This window comes from Gouania willdenowi, chromosome 22, assembly GCF_900634775.1.
Source record: "Gouania willdenowi chromosome 22, fGouWil2.1, whole genome shotgun sequence".
Lineage (NCBI taxonomy): Eukaryota > Metazoa > Chordata > Actinopteri > Blenniiformes > Gobiesocidae > Gouania > Gouania willdenowi.
Window position 1 is genome coordinate 9,408,995 of NC_041065.1, and position 14,676 is coordinate 9,423,670.

General features: G+C 41.3%; 1 protein-coding gene across 5 annotated transcripts in view; it reads right to left on the reverse strand.

The window, feature by feature from the left end:
• Positions 1-14,676, reverse strand: part of paplna (papilin a, proteoglycan-like sulfated glycoprotein) — a 41,740-nt gene that overhangs the window by 3,363 nt on the left and 23,701 nt on the right. For all 5 annotated transcript variants that reach the window (XR_003672846.1, XR_003672847.1, XM_028438445.1 and 2 more), the window contains exons 19-24: positions 11,799-12,273; positions 9,702-9,860; positions 9,489-9,616; positions 3,269-3,320; positions 3,010-3,156; positions 1,595-1,722 (exon numbers count right to left, since the gene is read on the reverse strand). Coding sequence is in view for 3 of the 5 variants with exons in the window: in XM_028438445.1 (XP_028294246.1) it covers positions 1,595-1,722; positions 3,010-3,156; positions 3,269-3,320; positions 9,489-9,616; positions 9,702-9,860; positions 11,799-12,273 (1,089 nt within the window). In the remaining 2 variants the exon portion in view is untranslated. The remainder of the gene's footprint in view (positions 1-1,594; positions 1,723-3,009; positions 3,157-3,268; positions 3,321-9,488; positions 9,617-9,701; positions 9,861-11,798; positions 12,274-14,676) is intronic.

Sequence of the window (14,676 nt, forward strand, 5' to 3'; positions counted from 1 at the left end):
TTACGAAAAATAATTATTAAGGATTATTAATCATCCAGGTTATAGAGACCATACTAATCCCTCTTTTTTTACATCTCAACTCTTAAAATGTTTTGATTTAGTTTCTTTTAAGATGGTGTTAGTAGTTCACAAAGCTGTGCACTATGAACTACCAAATAATCTATAAAAACTGTTCAAAGCAACAGACAATGGTTAGAATTTAAGGGGATTACTCAACTTTATTCATCCAAAAGTCCACTCAACTTCAAAAACCTTGTGCACTTCTGTTTATACAATTATGGAACAAACTTCATTATACTTTAAAGTCTTGTAAAAACTCAGTGATATTTAAAAAACAATACAAACTTTTTTCATATATATATACCAAGTAACGAGATCATAATCCTATTCTGTGTGTACAGTATGTGTTATAATATTGTTCACTGTATGTGTCAAATTGTATTTGGCTGCAATGGACATGAGTTGACCGCTTTATGTTGAGAGTTGGTTACTGATGGTAAGGAGGATCAGAACTACAGAAGCTTTTGCTTCATCCTGCCCAGGGCCGGCCTACCCGACAGGCACCACAGGCGGCCGCCATCTGCTGGAGGGTTGCCAAATTGCATCCCCCCAATTTTTGTTTTGTTTTTTTAAATAATAATTGAAAAATGTATAATAAACGTGAAACACGCCCTTTACAATCACTGTACATGTTTTCTCTTAATTGAATATTAATATAAAAAATCTAACTATACCTGCTACTCTTCTGCCCATATTTATATTTATTTTATTTTAATTCTTGTTATATTCTATATAATTTTAATGTGTTGTTTGTGCATTGTGTTCTTTGGTTTTAAGATTTGTGTTACTGACTAGTAAAACCAAACAGGAAAGTAGAAATGTCCTTGCACTGAAAGTTTTATATCTTATTTTAACCTTTGATTGCACTGTTTTGCATTGCTTTTTTTTTTTTTTTTTTTTTTTTTTTGTTTTGCGTTTCTTTTGCACCGTTTTTGTTATTGTTCCCTCGAGACATTTACACTATAACTGTATGTAGGTGTTATATTGTATTATAGTGCATTATTCTAAATTTGAAAATAGGTTGTATTTTTTTTCAATAGTTTGTTGTGTCACAGAATTGCATTGTTTTGTCTTGATATGTGTACACTGTGTATAGACTAAAAAAAAAAAAAAAAAACTGTATCTATTTTATTCATTCATGGCGGGGACGTCAAAGTCCACTCTTGCCTTGGGCACCGAATGACCCTGATTCTGCCCCTATCTCAAACTGAAGGATACATATGTTTTATTTGTGTTAAATCTATTTCTTGATTGCTTTTCATTGAATAGTGATGAGAAGATATGTATTCCATGTTTTGTTATGATTGTTTTGATGTTGATTCTGTCTTGAAGTTTGAGACAAAGAATAAAAAGAAAGAAAGAAAGATATCATCACAGCTGCTATGGTGATGATCATGAAACCAAAGTATGTAACCTGGCAAACCGACAGCAACTTTGACTTGTTCAAAGCACTGATTGAAGAAAAGCTAGTAGACACATGGCAGCACACGTTCAGGAGTATTTATTACGATGATTACTATGACTAAATACTCACCCTGTACTCGGAGCTGCAGCTGCCTCTGTTCAAAATGGGAAGGACTGGAGGCTGCACAAACGTACACACCTGAGTCATCAGATTTAAGAGGGCCGATGATGAGACTGCCGTCTGAGTGATGAGTAAACCTACAGCGCAACAGGGAGAATCACTGTTTACACTACATGTATAGACTATAATCATTCTAGGACTATTGTAAAACTCTACAGTACGTAATTACCAGCATTTCATAATCTTTGCTGCACTTATACAGACAGATTTTGTCAGAGATTGTAAAAAAAACATTAAAAAAAACCAAATCATCAATAAAGACAACTTCTCCAAATAGAGTACGTACAGTAGGTGTGAAGGTCATGGATGGATTTTGGGGTGCAAGGAACAGTTATTCACAATTTTATGTTAAACAGCATTCCAATAGGTACAAAAAAACAAAGTTTATTGCCTTTAAAAAAAAGAAAACATCCAAACCCACATGTTTCTGTTTTCATGGTGGCAGCAGTCTGCTGGTGCCTAACTCCAGCGCACACTGGGCAGGGGTACACCCTGGACATGCACCAGTTCGTTGCAGGGCTACACACAGACAACAATTCACTCTCACGGGCAATTTAGAGACTCCAATCAACCTAACAGTCATGATTTTGGATTGTGGGGGAAGACAGAGTACTCAGAGGAAACCCACGCAGCACAGGGGAGAACATGTAAACTCCACACAGAAAGGACCCAAGTGTTGATCCCGGGACTTTCTCAATGTGAGGCAGACATGCTAACCACTACTCCACTGTGCACACTATGATATAAATCAATAGCAAATCACAGTGCACATGTTGATTTTCTCCTTTTTTGAACAATGTGAAAGTCTGGCAGAAAATTCTCCTGTTTTTCCAACATGTCTGAGCGGTCGTGTCTATCCTGAGGCAGTTGTATTCTGATCGTTAAAGAAGTCGACTGATGTGAAAAAAAACACGTTGTAAAAAAACAAACTGAAAGTCAAATCAAGAGGCTATTCATTAGTAGTGAAAATGTCTCGTGCAGCCTTTGCACCTATTTCTGATTATTCATCAGAAAGTATGTTGCTAGTGCCGAGCTCTTTTCATGCCATCCATTTTACTATTTAATATTTTTGTTTATCATTTCATTTCTAATTCAGAGTCATTTTCATATTATCAATCCATTCATTTTCTGACCCGCTTGCTCCTTTTTCCAGGGTGGTGGGGGTCTGCTGGTGCCTATCACCAGCTCTCACTGGGCTTTAGGTGAGGGATTTTCATGTTGTTTTTTTCTTATTGAATTAAACTGGTTTATTATTATCTGCAGAAAAATTCTATCTAATCCTACCGCAACAGATGGTACACAGTGTGTGCTGAAATGTTAATGATTAGGATAAATGATGAATCAATGAACGGCGTACGATTTACCTGGGATTACGGAGGCTTTGTTCGTCCTTTGTCCAGTGAATACGGACAGAGTGCTGAGCTGATGGAGGGACGATGGTGCAAGGCAGTTTAGCCGTTTGTCCCGCTCGCATTTCCACTAAAGATGAGCTTGAACGCTCAATCCACCATCTGGGAAAAATACATTAAAATATTTTTTTTTATTCTTGTGTCATTTTACATATCTAAAATACAGCAAAATGACACACCCCCTCCTGCTTACTGATAGAAATACAATGTGTACCTTAATGGCCCATCTCCGGGTGGTGAGGTGGTTCTCGGCGGTTGTGAGCCCTCTGTGTGAACACACAAAGAAATGCATGCGCGTGTGATTGAATACACAATTTGACACAGAATGAGCTCTTACATAACATCACATTATCACATCAGCAGTTCACTTTTCAGTAACAGCATGTTCTGACACAACCTATGATTCTCAAATACACCTTGTGGTGCCCCTGGACACATCATCAGTGATGTAACCTGGGATCACAGGGGGTTTCGGGTCTTTCAACAATCAGACCCCCTCCTCCAGGCGACCCAACTGGGGTTGATCAAGCCCCAGCTTGTGCCCAGGTAGCGCTACCCTACGTGCCACTCCTCTCCTCTTCTGATCCACAGCCACCTTGATGCCACTTCTGCAGCATCTGTGGCCAACTTGATGGCCTTTCGCTGGCTGGCTCCAGCAATACCCAGCATCTTGTAGGCCCTGCAGAGAGACTGGCCCGCAAATCCTCTGCATCCTACTTCAATGGGTTGGCATCTTGCCCGCCAACCATTGCTCCTGCACTCCTCCACTAGCTCGGAGTACTTAGCCCTCTTCCTCTCATGGGCCTCCTCCATCCGGTCCTCCCACGGCACAGTAAGCTTCAGAAGAACTACCTGCTTGGTGGCTACTGAAGTAATCACAATGTCTGGCCTCAAAGTTGTTTTTGCGACCTCTTCGGGGAACTTTAGTTGCTTCCCCAGGTCAACCTTTAGCACCCAATCACGCGCCGTTGCCAACAGGCCAGGGGAGGTATTTTGGGTGGTCACTGCAACCTTCTCCCCAGCTCTGACGAAAGTAATGCTCTTCTTCACTGGGCGAAGGCTCTTGCTGTGGCTAATCCCGCAGCAGATGGAATTAGCTATTGCCTTAAGGACCTGGTCGTGTCTCCAGCGGTAGCGCCCTTCACCCAGGGCTTTCGAACAGCAGCTGAGGATGTGCTCCAAGGTTCCTCTCCTCTGGCAGAGGGGGCAAGCCGGTGTCTCTGCCTTCCCCCAGATGCAAAGGTTGGATGGGCTAGGCAGCACGTCATAAACCGCCTGGATCAAGAATTTGATTCGGTGGGGCTCAGCTTTCCACAGCTCGGTCCATGTGATCTTACGCTCCAGCGCTTGCTCCCATCTCATCCAGGCTCCCTGCTGCCGCATTCCCACCATCTGGCTGGCCCGCTTCTCCTCTAGTCCTGCTCGCACCTCCTCGAGGATCAGCGCCCTCCTCTCTCTCTTCTTTGCTTTATTAAAGTGAGTTCTACCACTACCCAGGCCAGCTCTTCCTTGTGCCACTTTGCCCATCAGTACCCTCTGCCGTACCCTAGACTCCGCAACGTCCACGGCCACAGCAGCTCTCCACTTCCGTCCCGTCCGGACCTCAGTCCCAGCCTGGGCAACCTTTGGGTCACTAGACTCCGGGTATTGAAGCAGCTCCCTGGACCGGGTCACCATGAACTCTTCACTTAGGCTGCTCATAGGGAGCTTCAGCTTGTTGCTTTGCCCATATAGGGCAATGCTGCTCAGGCTTCGCGGCAGTCCTAGCCACCTGCGGAGAAACCTGCTGACCCTCATCTCGAAGCCTTCCACTGTTGAAATGGGGAAATCATAGACCAAGAGGGGCCAGAGGATCCGAGGGAGAATGCCATGCTGGTAAATCCAGGCCTTGAACTTTCCAGGGAGGCCAGACTTGTCCACCGCGGCCAACCAGGTCTCCAGCTCCTGATTCGTTGATTGTGTGGAAGCTGCGTCTCTCAGGCTACAGTTGAACACCTTTCCCAGGCTCTTCACTGGTTTCTCTGTTAGTGATGGAATCTTGGTGGTGCCAAGGGAGAAACTAAACTTGCCAGTGACCTTCCCTTTCTTCAGCACGAGGGACCTAGACTTAGCTGGCTTAAAACTCATACGAGCCCACGAGATCAACTCCTCAAGGCCACTTAGAATCCACCTGCAGCCTGGGACAGATGTCGTTGTCACCGTCAAGTCATCCATGAAGGCTCGGATTGGTGGCTGTCGGACTCCGGACTTACTGAGGGGCCCCCTGCACTGAACTTCCGCAGACTTAACCAGCATGTTCATGGACAGTGCAAAGAGGATGACAGAAATTGTGCATCCGGTGATGATTCCCTTTCCGAGTTTGTGCCAGTCTGAAGTTGTTGATCCAGAGGAGACTCTCAGGCTAAAGTTGGAATAGTAGTCCAGGATCAGATCTTTGACCTTCTTTGGGACGTGGTGCCTGTTTAGTGCCTCTTCGACCAGCTTGTGGGGTATGGATCCATAGGCGTTTGCAAGGTCCAGCCACAACACAGCCAGGTCGCCCTTGTTCTCTCTGGCTTCCCTGATGAGCTGGGTAACCACACCTGTGTGCTCCAGACACCCGGAAACCTTTGGGATCCCTCCTTTCTGGACCGAGGTGTCGATGTAGGAGTTTTTCAGGAGGAAGTCTGTCAGTCGCCTAGAGACGAGGCTGAAGAAGATCTTCCCTTCAACACTTAGCAGCGAGATGGCTCGGAACTGGTTGATGTTCTGTGACTTTTCCTCCTTCGGGATCCACACACCCTCTGCCTGTCTCCACTGGTCAGCCACTTTGCCCTTCCTCCAGATTACCTTCAGGATCTTCCAAAGCCTGTGGAGTAGCCTGGGGCAGTTCTTATACACCTTATAAGGTACTCCACTGGGCCCCGGAGCAGAGCTCGCTCTGGCCCTTTTGACCACTTCCTGAATCTCCTTCCAAGCGGGCTCCTTCCCGTTGAAATCCCAAGTTGGTGCAGGTGGATCAATTAGGGACCTGCAGGGGCCCAGGTCTTGCTCTCTGCAGGAATCGCTGTAGGTCTCCTTGAGGTAGTGGTCGACCTCAGCTTTGGAGCAGGTAAGTTGGCCACTGCGCTTCTGCCCTAGCAGCTGCTTTGTGAACCCAAACGGATTTGCAAGGAAGGCAGCTCGCTTCCTGGACCTCTCTTTCCTCCTCCTCCTGTGCCACTCTGCCCTTCTCAAGGTCATCAGCCTCTTGCGGATTATGCTGCGCAGCTCTGCCAGAGGTTCCTTCTCCTCTTCACTTGCTGCCTTGAACTGCTGCTTTAATCTCTTTAGTTCTTGTCTGAGCTGATGTATCTTGCTAGCTCTGTTGTTCATGATGTAGGGGAGCTTTACTGTTCGTTTCTCTGCTAGCCCAAACTTCTCTACTGCTAAGCTCATGATGATTGTCGTCATCGCCTTGAGGCGTCGGTCAGCCTCCCCTTTAACAGTTGCTTCAAGAATGGTGTCTGCAACTTCATCGAATTAGAGCCACTCCTTCTCCTTGCTAGCTTGGGGCCACTTCACCCGACGATGTTCTGATGTCCCATGCACATCTGGTGCCAGCGTCACGTGGAGGCTCCGGGCACTGTGGGGTGACTCCGGGCCAGGCTCCTCCGGCGTCTCACCAGGCGTAGTTCCTGCGCGCTGTGACTCTGACTCCTTTTGCACACACTTCATCTTGGCCTGGTGGATCCGCAGGCCATGTCGGTTCTTGCATCTCTTGCCACATATACATTCCATAGTCGTTGTCGTGTTACCATTGCTATGTGTCGTTATCGTTTGATCCGTCCGATGGGATTCTCTTCCACCCCCCCTCTCGGGAATCCCTGGGGGTATCTCTCTTGTAGGTCGATCTGTAGCTTGATGTGGGTTTCTTCCTCTCAGAAGATGCAGCTCGGGATGCTACCCCTGACTGCCCCGGTGCCGTCTTTCCGGGCTGTCCACTGTCTCTCCAGCTGTCACCAATCTGTGCTTGGTCGTCAACCAGACTATTCCTGGTAGTCACTGGTGGTTCCAGTATGACATTAAAGCTTCACCTCAATCTACTCAAATTTCCAGCAATGCACTAATTGTCGTCAGACTCGGTCAAATTAGGGCTTGAACTGAATCTGGCCCCAATTAGCCAGTTTTAATCCAGGCAAAAGGGTTCTCATTTGCTTTATTACAGGGTGTGGGCTTTACAAGATAAAATATGAAGGTGTGCTGACATTTCTTATTTGAGGCCTATGTTTAAAACTAAAAAGGGACAAAACTCGATAAAAAAAAAATGTTCCAACTTAAACGCAATGGATCTGAATAGACATGTGGCACTTAATAGTGGACAGAAATAATACTGTGGTTTTGTTTTAAACTAGTTAGCCATTTAGTTTGTAATCAAACAACTCAATTTCACAGGGGATAGTGAAACTGTCACATTAAGCAATAGTTTCCTGTGTGCCAAAACAATTTCCTCCTTTTTTTTCATGCGTTGAATGACATTTTGGTAACACTTGACTTGATGTTTTATACATAAGGCTGACATTACACTGTCATTATCTGTCATTAGCATGACTAAAGAGTCATGAAGGCTGTCAATAAGATTTTTTGGGTTAGGTGGTGGGATCTAGTGAGGTTAGGTAGGGATAGGGATGAGTGTTAGGGTAAGAAACGGCATTTAACAGGTGTCATGTCATTATAATGACAGCGTATTGTCAACCTTTATGTAAAAAACTTGGGGTAAAGTGTAACCAACTTTTTTTTCGTGCTTCGGGGAATAAAAGTATGCTGTAGATGGAATAAAACAACTCATGCTGGATATAGATCCAGAAGGAGGCTTTGTCCACTGCACTAACTGAAGTTATAAAGAATGATTTGTTACAGCAATGAAAAAGGTATTGGTTACGAATAGAGCTGGGAGTAGTGCAAATGATTCAGGGCTAGGGAAATAGCTAGGGTTAGGGAAATCACTTCCAGTTTGAATAAACCAATTGGAAATTCCTTCCAAGCAGCACAGAAAAAATGAGTGACGTATGGAACAATTGATTAAATAATTTACGTCGCAGTTTCACAAATCTCTGTGGGACTGGGCTGGATCATAGGTGTTACTGAAAAATGAAAGTGAAGACACACTGTGCAGGAAAACACATTTTGTAAAAAAATAAATTGCATTGTGCAAAAGACTATGAGGTGCTACCCTGATTTACTACGTATTCACACTTTAAGTCACACACAAGGCCCGGGGGCCAAATCTGGCCCTTCAGAGCATCTTATTCAAACTCCACACAAAAAGGACCCAAGTGTCCATCCCAGGGGTTGATCCCAAGACTTTCTAGATGTGAGGTGGACAGGCCAACCAACCACTAAGCCACAGTGCACCCAATGATGTAAATCATTTGACAAATGAAATGCAAATCATAGGGAACATGTTTTGATTTTTTCATTTTACTAAAAAAACAAAAGCAAAAAAAAAATATATATATATATATATATATATATATATATATATATATATATATATATATATATATATATATATATATTTATATATATGCCCTTGTTACCATAAAACACTGAAAGTTTGGCAGAAAATTCTCCTGTTTTTACAACATGTCTGAGCGGTCGTGTCTATCCTGAGGCAGTTGTATTCTGATAGTTAAAGAAGTAGACTGATATAAAAAAAAAAAAAAAAAACATTGTAAAAAATTAACTGAAAGTCAAATCAAAAAGCAATTTGACCAGCATCAGAAAGCTAAAAAGTGTTACTGACCAATTAACTCAGTTGTAGACATCTCAGCTAGACATCTCCAAATTAATATCCAAATTCAATGAAACTCGCATTTTCATTTGATCTCATTTTTTATCTCAAATTGTTAAAAGAACTCTGAATCTTTCCCAAATCCTGCAATTTTCTTTGAATTATCCCACAACATTTATCCAAATGACATTAAAATGGGTCATAAAATCAAATGAATTGAAGTTGAAGATCCTGCATGGACTGATATCTGTCACTTATTGCTTTGATAGTATCAGTGCCACACATATTTTATAATTTATTTATACATGGAACTACAAACTACACAATAATGATTGAATTACATATTTTCCCAATAAATTGCTCTGTAGTTGGCCACTGAACTAAAATGAGTTTGACACCCCTGCTTTAAGTTAACTGTACATATATCACTTGGAATTGAACCAACACCCTTGTATTTGGAAGAACCATTGTTGGCTTCTTTATTGCAGGAATGAATGTAGCCCTAACAAACATAGTGACGTAACCGAGGAGAAAACTTGAGTTGGTTTGAATTGTACTGATAAGTTTTGGTCTGAAAGCACTGGGAGCTACTTAATTACCCTGCAGTTCTAATAACAGAATGCTTATTAGAGGGAGCTTACGATACAAAATGTTACCAACAAATGCAAACACATGACATTACCTGAGACAGACAAGTAGATGTAACGATGATCTCTCTCTCCTTCACGAGTGGCCAAACACAAAAACCAGCTAGAGTCTGACTTAACAAGAGGACCGACTAACAAGGAGCCATTGGGCTGTTGGAAATGCCTGAAGGAGAATTGATACACATGAGAGAGAAAAAGACCAGGATAAATGCATGTCTGTGTGCTCGGGAATATGTGCTCGGACTGACTTGTGAGTGGACAGAGGACTACCATCTCTTCTCCACTCCACAGTGACAGTGGACGATGGTGGAGGACTCACTCGACAAGGAAGAACCGCCGTCTGGCCAACTAAAGCCTCCACCATGGACGGGTCGGTTTTATCGATGCTTAATTCTCCTCGAGTCAGACTGACAAAACACAGGGAGACAAGAAAGAAGGACAGAATAGAAAGGCACAAACAGAGGAGAGAGGAACAGGGGAAGGAAATGGGCAGGACATAGGACAAGACATAGGAGGGGACAGAGGCAGTAAAAGTCACTTTATGCTCCACTGTTGGTCACCAAAGCAAGCATAAAGAACGCCCTCAATCCAGTCTACAGAGGAGAGGCTCAGAATTAGGGGGAGACCAGACCACACCAAGGAAATGAGCATGCACAAGAATCATGCAACAACAAAAAGGACAAACCTTCCTCGGCCATTAAAAAACATTAACATTTTAAAGTTAAGAGAAAAACATTTTTTTATAAATAAGTAAATAAATTAATTTAACATAAAATATATGTTCCTGTAAAAGAAAAACCTCTATTTTTTTTAGATGTAATTAGCTATGGTGTAAAACTTTAATTTATATGCCATTCCCACTTTCAGGAGTAAGTTAAAATGCCGTGCCCCTACACTTCACAATTAAAAGAAACCCAACAATATCATCAAGATTTTTCTTCTATTATGTGGATTTATTTATTTTACATTAGCCTACAAACCTTGTTATGATCACTTATTTATTTGCCAATACGTTTGTGCATGTTTGTTGTTATTGCAAATAGAATAGTTATTTCAAATGTGTATCAACACAGTGAAAAAGTGTTCAAAATGTGTTTTGAACTTTTAGTTTCTATTACTATGTCTAAACCTCAAAGGAATTTTCCTTTGAGGATTAGCATCAAAAGGCAAAGTCACAAAATCCTTTTTGCCACTAATTTTCAGTAAGTTTGGTGTGTGAACTTTGCTAATCATCTGTGATATACTAACATGGGGAGGTCCAGGTGTTGTGCAGTCATATTCCCTCCCCTTAAAAAGTGTCATCATACTTTGATCATACTTTGATCCAAGACACCAAATAACACAGCACTGACCAGGAAAATTCCCAACATCAGAAGTCCCAAACACAAAGACAGTGATGTTACACCCTGATACATGAGCCCAAAGGTCCTGTTCACCATAAGATTAACCATCACCCAGTAAAATGAGTTAAAGACAATGTGCACATAAAGGGTTTAGTGATGATACACATACAACATGAAGCATTACAGCACAACCTTTATTAGTTTGATATAATGACACAGTAGGTGGAAACAAAAAAGCCCAAAGATGGTGGAGGTAAACAACATGGTGAGGTAGCAAAGAGCAAATAAGCGCTAACATCAATGCTGGGCAGATTGCGAAGAGTCCCAGAAAAACTGTCCATTTAGACCTGCTGTGAGGTTATCAACTTCCACTAACACAGTGAACAGGTTAGAGACAGAAACAAAGCCGGTGTGAGAGTCTGTGTGGCTGGACGGTACAGCGGTGTGTTCAGAAAGCAAGAGATTATATAAGCATGACACAAATGAGTTTCTATACCGAACACATAGCATGGAATTTTAATACAAATGTAAATGCTTCACAAAGTGTGTAGAGAGACAAACGTAAAAAATATGTCTGACATTTGTTGGGTTTAATTGAGGCCAGATGGGTTCTACAGGGAGGTGAAAGCACCGAGTTGTGCACATCTGTATCATAGAACTCAATTGAGCCACTATAGACATTATATGCCAACATTAAGAGTTTTGGCATTCCCTAAGTTAACTCGTTAGTTAGAACATTTTAGCCTCATGAAGGTATGACTTATTTTTCCACCCAGCTTTATTTCTTCCCCTTTCTGAAAAAGCTTATTCATCACTTTAGAAGTGAGTAAACAAGCACAGCATTTATCGTTTTCTTTCCATTTCCTTCCCATCACTTTGGCTCTGCAGGACAAAGTGGTTCTTGGGGTCCTTCAGCAGGTGGATGTAAACAGTTCTACAAGGCCATTGGTGGACCAGTGACAGAGCTTTTGGCTGAGCTCCTTGGGATCTTCGGGGGCTTACCTGGCAGCTGGGCCGCTGGGCTGCACAGCCACAGCGGACGATGGTCGGTGTTGCCGCAGCTGGACTCTACCTCTGTGGGCATTGATGGCAGCACTTGTGGCCTGTCTACTGCTGCTGCTGGCCGAGCCTCCCTGGACTGTGAAAACCCTTCCCATGTTGCGAGATCTGGCATTAGATTCACTAGCTCTGGAGCTTCCTCTGGATGAGGTGTGTCCGGTTGAAGGAGTCCCAGCAGGCATATACTCTCTAGTGGGCTCTCTGGCTGGATTGGAAGGCCTTGAGGCTTGTTGGACGGGTCCAGGCAAAGGGCATGCCCTTTGGCACTCTGCGCGGGTCATGAAGTTGTTGCTGTTGCCATGACAACCTCCAAACCAGAAGTGTGCACACTTGGAGGTGCGGACGTCAAAGTGGTAGCGTGATACCCAGCTGCTGCATGAGCCGGCAGCTCGAGGTAGAGAGCAGATAGATCTCTCAACTGCAGACAAGAAAAGAAAGGACAGAGGTGAAAGCAATGGATTACAAGTACTCACGTTACTGTATCTGAGTTTCTTTTATGGGTACTTTTTTAAGTATATTTCTGAATCAGTCATTTTATTTGTAGTTAGGTACGTTTTAAAAGAAGTAAAATAATTTGTTACTGGGTAAATTATTATTTTTTGTTCTAAAATGATCAAAAAAAATTGTGAAACTTGAAAAATTGAAAAATGAAATGACCAGACAACAAATAAATTAATCACATCATAGCTGGCCAATCAGATTAAACGTAATGAACAGTGCCAAAACAAAAGCATTTAATGCTGGTTATTTTCTTAGTTTTGGAGTGCATAAATGTAGCTATACTTCTGAATTTTTTTATTTTGAATTGAATTCAATGGTGTTATTTTATTTGAAAATACTTATATATCTTTACAAACCTTTTATTTTATACCGAAAATAAATTATGTTCCAATTATGTAAGATTTGGTCTCTTCCTTTATAAGTTTATATACGTGAGATGTTTAATGCAAGGGAATCGTGGCAAGATTTATTACCAAAAATAAACATGGGGGGTGAAAGTAACTAGTAACCTTCACTTTGAGTGCTGTTTACTTGAGCTACTTGTACTTGAGTATTTTATGTATGAACTACTTGTACTTGTACTTGAGTACAATTTCAATCAATTAGCAGTACTTCTACTTGAGTAGGATATATCAGTACTATTTACACACCAGGACAAAACTTAAGACAGGAAATGTATAGGTGCTAAAAGTGTTTTTCATTTACTTAAAAAAGCAAATTGTAAAAACATACTGCACACTTTACCCCCACTGAGGTGGTCTCAAGTGCTTTACAATATCAGCTCATTTACACTCACACACCAATGGGACAGAGCTGCCATGCAAAGCACTCGTCAACCATTGGGAGCAAATTAGGGTTCAGTGTCATGCCCAAGGACACACAGACACATAGTCAAGTATAGATCTGGGAGTGAACCCCCATCCTCGCAATCAGAAGACAACCCTATCAGATGTGTTGTCTATAATGTCAAATGTCTCTCTGCTCAAAATATGCCTATGTGTCAATGTTATCTGATTGTTATTCACAAAGTCATTATCTAGTCCTCACTATCTCTGACCTTGCCTTTCTTCTTTGTTCTTAAAGCAACCATTTTCTGAATTTCTCATGGTTTATTTTTGTATTCTTATTTTGGTTTGCTGGCTATAAGTTTGTTCTCTAGAAAGACGAGACAATGGACATTGCAAATTAGCCTGGGCTATAAATCTTGTAGTGTGGTACATGTTGATTGTTCACACTTGTCCCTATCAAATACATTTTTTAAAGTACATGACACGATACATAAAACAGTGATCTTCATACAATAAATTGCCAAAGCCAGGGTTGGGGTCAAAATATAACTATAATCACATAAATTATAATTAACTACAATTATGGCATAATTATGATAGTAATTGTAATTTCAAATACCTGTTGCTGTTGTAATTGTAGTTCAATTATAATTGTGTTTAGATTATTGAATTTGTAATTCTAATTGCCATGAAAATTCTACAAAACTAGTCAATTATAATTTAACGCAAAATTGGGGAACCATGTTACAGTTCTATGTACAGTTCTACAAATATGTAGCTATTAATTATTAAAATATATTTCAAATCAAGCTTTGCCACATTTTACAATTTAAAAAAAAATGAAATTTGAGGGCTATACTGAAACAAAAACAGCTCAGACGCCCACACCAAAAATATTAAAACCTATATTTTCATTGATTAGGAAGCTTAACATTTAACCAATAGATAGGAAAGAAATTAGATAGTTAGATATTTGATTTAGAACCCGTTATCATAAGAGATGCTGAAGAGGAAGGTTATCTTTTAATATGTTCTTTAATTCAAACTCAGTAATTGTAATTGAACTTTAGTAATTCAGAACGTAATTGTAATGGACATTCTGAGGATAAAAATATATATATATATATAATTAAATTGTAATTGGAAAAATTCTGGTCACTGTAAACATAATAGAATTGTACGTGAACATGGATAATTAAAATCATAATTGTATCTTGAAAAAAACATGTAATTGACCCCAACCCTGGCCAAAACTATATAACTTACCCTAAATAATTCATTCTTTTGTAACAATATTGCCAACATCTCAGGATGAGGATAGCATACAGTACACTGAAGGGTAAGATACATCAGACTGGACAACTTTTTGTCCTCATGCAATGTTTGTCTAGATCAGAAATAGAAGTCACAAAAAGAGTAGCACTGGCCTGACTGCATTATATGAGGTCTTAATGTTATGTGAGGGTTCGGTTTTCAGGGTTGAGCTTATGTTCAAGTTAATCATACGTATACGGGCTGATGTGGGTGTGCCT